General features: G+C 31.8%; 1 protein-coding gene across 1 annotated transcript; it reads right to left on the bottom strand.

The window, feature by feature from the left end:
• Positions 1-317: 317 nt before the first annotated feature.
• Positions 318-2,433, bottom strand: LOC142611371 (cation/calcium exchanger 2-like). Its single transcript, XM_075783484.1, has one exon. The coding sequence runs from the start codon at positions 2,197-2,199 to the stop codon at positions 466-468; it is 1,734 nt and encodes a 577-aa protein (XP_075639599.1). The 5' UTR covers positions 2,200-2,433; the 3' UTR covers positions 318-465.
• Positions 2,434-5,834: the final 3,401 nt, after the last annotated feature.

A 5,834-nucleotide genomic window follows, 5' to 3' on the forward strand; every position in this document is an offset into this window, starting at 1 on the left:
AAGTACAAAATAACTGTCTTTGTGAAGCCAAAAAAAAACTCTTGGATTTAGTGAGGTCCACAGAGGAATCACCATCCATACTCAATATTTGAAGCAATTTACACCTCTTGTCATACAAGTGCAATTTTCGCGACTTAAGGGCATAATGTGTTTATTTGCAAGGTAAATAGACCGTATTATCAATCAAACCAAACAAATGACATTAGTGTTCTCTAAGGAAAATACTATAGAATCAAGTTGAAAGAATTTTCTGTCAGCTCTCAAGTGGAGTCAAGTCGCTGACATTTTAAATCAAGGTTCAAAAATGATGCCAACTATTTTGTAGAAAAAGTGCCTATCTATCTTTCATTCGAAATAGCACAAAGAGTTAATTGATTACAGGAAAATATTGCACAGTATTAAGTAATTAGAATCAGTAGATATAATTACAATTACTCAGCTTACAAATCATGTTGGTTGAGAATATCACGTGTGTGTATGAAGCTGGAGAGACCCTTGCGTTTGAATCAACCTTAAAGACAAAGAAACTAGATATACAACTAAAAGCCCTCCTCCCAATACCCTATCAAGCCTCATGTTTCTGATTGGCAAAACCACAAGTGCCCAAAGCAACCCAACTGCCAGTAAGACCAGTGTCTCCAAGAGGTATGGATCTCTAGGTATCACAACAGATGATGGGTAATTTGACCAACAAGAGCCAACAAGGGACAAACCCAAACCAATGAGAACGCTAAAGATGGGGCCAGCATAACAGCCTGATATTGCTACCTGAGTGCCCTCTGGTCCTCCATTCAAAGCCATGGATAAGTTTGTCACCAGATCCCCAATTGAGTTGCCCCAAGCAAGGATTGTCAAGCCTAGAATAGAAGGATTTATTCCACACATGTACCCCAGTGAAACTAGCAGCCCCACTAATTCTTGAGCAATAATATAGCTCCAGGCTACACTCATTAAAAAACCTCCAGAAAGCCAAAGAAATATGCACTTCTTTGGTGGGATCGACTTCTCAGTTGTCACAAATACAAGAACTCCAAAAGCAATCCCAATCAGCAACCCAATTCCATAAGCCACCAGGCTTGAATTTAAGGTGCCATTCTCACTTTGAGGGCTCCAAAGAGCTGACAACAGCAGTGGTGCTAACGTCACTGAAGCAACTGCATATGGCTTAGACCATTTCTCTTCAGAAACAACGGGAATTGTCAATCTCCTTGGCAAGTAAAGAGGCAGCTCAAGGATGTCAAGAAGTGTACCACAAAAAGCTAATCGCGTTAAACAAAGGCAACTCTTCTTGACTTCTACTTCAGAACAACCTTCTATAGCTCGTTTCTCTGTAGTATTAATCTCTTCTTGGCAACTCTTCTTGCCAAGAATAGGTATAGTCAAATCACTGCAATTGCTTGAATCCCAACCTCTTTGACTTTCTTCACCATTTTTCCAATGAAAATGTGAGGTGTAAACAACTACAACATAAACAACATACATTGAAGAAAAACCAACTGCACCCCACAGGTCAATTTCCTCTTGAATCAATATAACAAGCAAAAACACAAGAACCAAAAGTAAAAAACAAACATCTCTAATAAAGGCAGACTTGTGTACTCGAACCACTCTTCGGCCCCTTGAAATGCTTATGATTCCAACCACAACACACGTTACAAAAGAAGCACCACCTAGTACTGTATTAAGGCCAACATCACTTGTACCTTCACCCATAAACGAGACGATGCTTGAAAAGAAATCAGGAGCACCATTGCCAAGAGAAAGCAGAGTAACCCCAGCAATTGTAGGAGACAATTTTAGTAAACTTGATAAGCTTTCAAGTGAAGAACAAAAGTACTCAGAAGCTGTGTTCCCCAACATATAAAACAGAACAAGGAGCCAAAGAAAGAGAAGAGAATAACCCAGAACGGGAAAACTTCCTAGTTTGCAGTAGAAAAGGTAAAGATAGTCAATATAGCCTTGGGAGACACATGGGTTATGTGTTTTGATGTACAAACACTTGGCTTTGTAATCATCTAGCCTATGAAAATCCTTACAGCCATGCTGACTACTGTCACTGACGCCTAGGAAATTGGTCTTAACATGAAATTCTGAAGAATGGGAATTTATAATCAAGAAAACAGACGCCACTAAGAGAAACGAGATGTTCAAAAAAATGAGATAATTATACTTGACAGATATGGAAACTAAGGAACCCATTTGCAGAAAATCTATCAAACCCAATTTCACGCACAAGATAAATAATGGGAATACCTCATGATTAAGATATTGGGTATATGGACACAACTATAGATTAATCCAAGACAACCTTTTTTTTTTGGTCACTTTTTGGAGAGAATTACTCAAAAAGAGATGGGCATAAAATAAAGGAAATTCTAACCTTCATGTGCTGGGTTCAGTTTGAACTGGTTAAAAGGAAAACGAACTAGTGACACTCTGAAGTCTGAAACCATTGAAGTTTGGAATTGTCGTTAATAAAACGGTAGGTGGCAATTTGGTTGTCGAGTCATCATCACACACGTCTCATTAGTCCCATAAGAAAAAGGAAAAAAAATAAAATAAAAAAGGGAATCTAAAGGTCCATTGGACTTAGAGCACACGTGGCAGGTTAGATTTCCTTTTCATGCAGATGGAAGGAACCTGTAACTTGTATGCAATAAAGGGATCACTGATTAGACTAGACATTTAATAATAGCATCGTTTAGGTTCGATGTATGCTTTATGTACGTCTAAGAGTATATATTAACCGATTATTTTAAGAAAATTTTTATAAATAATTGAAAAAATTATTAAAATAATTAATTATTATTTTTTAAATAATTTATTAATATATATCCTAAAAATAACATTTCCTCTACGGTTTTCAAATAGAGCTTTCAGTTTAAGCCATTTCTTTCTTCTTTTATTTATTTATTTATTTATTTTTCATGTACAAGTTTTTGCTAGGCCCATTAGAGAACATTCTCCTTCTTTTTTGGTTGTTTAGACTAAAATTGTTAGTTAACAGAAAATTATACCAAGGTTAAAATATTTTCCGAGAAAAAACATTGTCTTCATTCCCTACCCCACTATAGAGTAAAAAATTATAGGTACACTATTTTTATAAAAGTTGAACCATTAAGTTTTTACTAAATTTTATTTAGGCTATCATTAATATCACATTTTACTTACTAATTATAATTTACCACTTTAACAATTATACAATTTTTTCTGTCAAAAAAATAAATTGTAAAATTCTTTTCCCATAAAAAAATTAAATAGTAAAATTTTGCGAGTATTTTTGTGACTCTAAACTTATTGTTATTTTTAATTCCTATAATTCACCAGTACACACTTCTACCTCCCTCCATATCACCGCAACCATTGTCACTATTCGTACATTGTTAGAACTTAGCAACGCCACTAATCTATGGCCTTCGTCACTATTGGCCACTACCTGTCCTATTGTCACTATCAAAATCAATTGAATCCAGTTTGACACCTAAATGCTATAATTTTTAAATGAATTTTTTTAAAATTAAATAATATTATTTAACTTTCTATATTATTATAATAATTATTATTATTATTATTAATTTTTAAAATCAATGATCTTGGTTTTTAGGCACAAAATTACGAATTAAGTTTTTGTATTTATATTTTATTAACATATCTTTTACAATTAGTAATAACTAATCCACTTAATTAATGCACTCATAAAATTTTATTTTGGTGAAACAATTTAGAGTTTTTTTTTAATCTGAAAAATAGAAATCATATTCTAGCTTTATACAAGTGTGTATGTATGTGAAATTTCTCCTAAAGATTTGAACCCTACCAATATTTTGAGGACTTTTAAGATGTTGAAAAAAAAATGCAGAACTCACTCTTTTATATATATATATATAAAATTTCCACCCTACAACATACTTTTTTGTACTTTTTAAATTTTTTTTTCAAAAGGGGCTTTTGGGTTCTTATAAATTTATACGGGAGTCTTAGTCTATCACTAGCCAACTCCACTATGACAATAACTCTACCCCAATTATAATTGTTGCTGAGAGATGACGAGAGTCGAGACATTAAAAAAAAATGATACTTTGAGTTGCAAGCAAATAAAGAAAAAAAAAATCATTTTCCACTAAAAATAGTTATGATAAAAAATCATCACTAAAATGAACAAGGGAAATGTTAACCAATGCCTAAGGGCATTGGTTTAGGAGCTATTTTTAGAAACATTTCATTGAGAGAATGATAAAACAATAAATGTTGTTGACAGCTTTTTAAATTTCTCATAAAAATGGTGTCAAAACTTTCCTATTATAGTTTATTAACAATTACCTTAAGAGCATCTGTTAACATGACCCAATGAACAAATAAGAACTCTTTATTTCAATAAATTAATTGCCGTCACACATTTTGCTTGTCATGATCTGTTTAATGTAATTAAAAATGAGTTATTTGAAACATATTCTCCTTCTTAATTAGTAGCTTTTCACATTCTCAAAAAAAAAAAAAAAAAAACGTTACTTTTCTCCTTTATCTTTCATTATCATATACAAAAGCCCCTCATTAAAACTTACATGAAAATAGTCAAAAGATTATGGAAACTATTTTTTTTTTTTTTTGAGAAACAATATTATTATTATGGAAACTCTGATATAAAAAAGAAGACCAACATCTGCTTTGATGCTTTAGCCTTAAAGTCTCAAATCTCGAATTTTTAAATTCAATGGAAGGCTAGAAAAGCAAATGTTGCTGCTTATATCTTAGTCAAGTGGTCTTTGTTGAACAACTTTTTTGGTTTTTTTATTTTATGTGGGATTGTGGCCTTTTCGTTTTGTTTCTATAATTAGAGCTGAGGTTCGTAATCTTTCTGTGCTGTTTTTTTTATTTTATTTTTATTTTATTTTTTTATTTTTAATCTTAATAAAAAGTTTCTAGTTCATAAAAAAATAAAAATAAAAATAAAAAGACCAACAAAAACGGCCGAGCAAATAAATATATTTTATATATTTCTTGTATTAAAAATAATCATTAATAAAATTATTATTATGAAATCATTGATTTGACCATCGACAAATTATAATCATCTCAAAAAATAAAAACTCATTCTCTTTTTCGATTATTTTTGCCTCTTTTTTAAAACAATAGTGATTGATAATGGATATTCTTCAATTTCTTTCAAGGATAAAGATAGTTTAAGCACGGAATCAATTGTAGTGAAGTCCTAAATAATAGGAAGTATGAAAGAAAAAGCCCCTATGGAAGCATTTGGACATGCATTTGTAGCTTTAAAATGGCAAATTTGTAAACCTAAATTGTGGTCTTACGTATTTGAGATAAATATACCGACTAGCGTACTCAAAATTCTCATGTATATCTTATCAAAAAAGAAAAGAAAATCTCATATATTGCACCAATTAATTTTAGATGTATCCTAAAGTAATTCTGGAAGGGGCTCTTAGTCTCTGTTTTTTAAAAGCTCTGTATTCGTGGTGTTGTTTCTCTGTTTCCTTGGGTTTTTTTTTTTTTTTTTTTCATTAATTGGCTTTCTTTCCCTGGTGCTGGTGTTTTAGCTCAGGTGGTGTAGCTCACATACTTATTAAATAATAAAATTTCTATCTTTTATCTATAAAAATAAATAAAAAAATAAAACTTCTATCTTTTATCTCAAAAAAAAAAAAAAAAAATTAGATGTATCCTTTGCGACCATGTTTGAGGCACAAAAGAATCTTTTACAATTCTAACACGAGTCCACATACAGACATACTCATCTAGAAAGAAACCAAATGAAAGAGACAGCATTTAGCAGGGCAATGAGACCAATAACTCTTCATATTGAGGAGCCCAGC

The sequence above is a fragment of the Castanea sativa genome, chromosome 9, assembly GCF_040712315.1.
Source record: "Castanea sativa cultivar Marrone di Chiusa Pesio chromosome 9, ASM4071231v1".
NCBI classification, from domain to species: domain Eukaryota; kingdom Viridiplantae; phylum Streptophyta; class Magnoliopsida; order Fagales; family Fagaceae; genus Castanea; species Castanea sativa.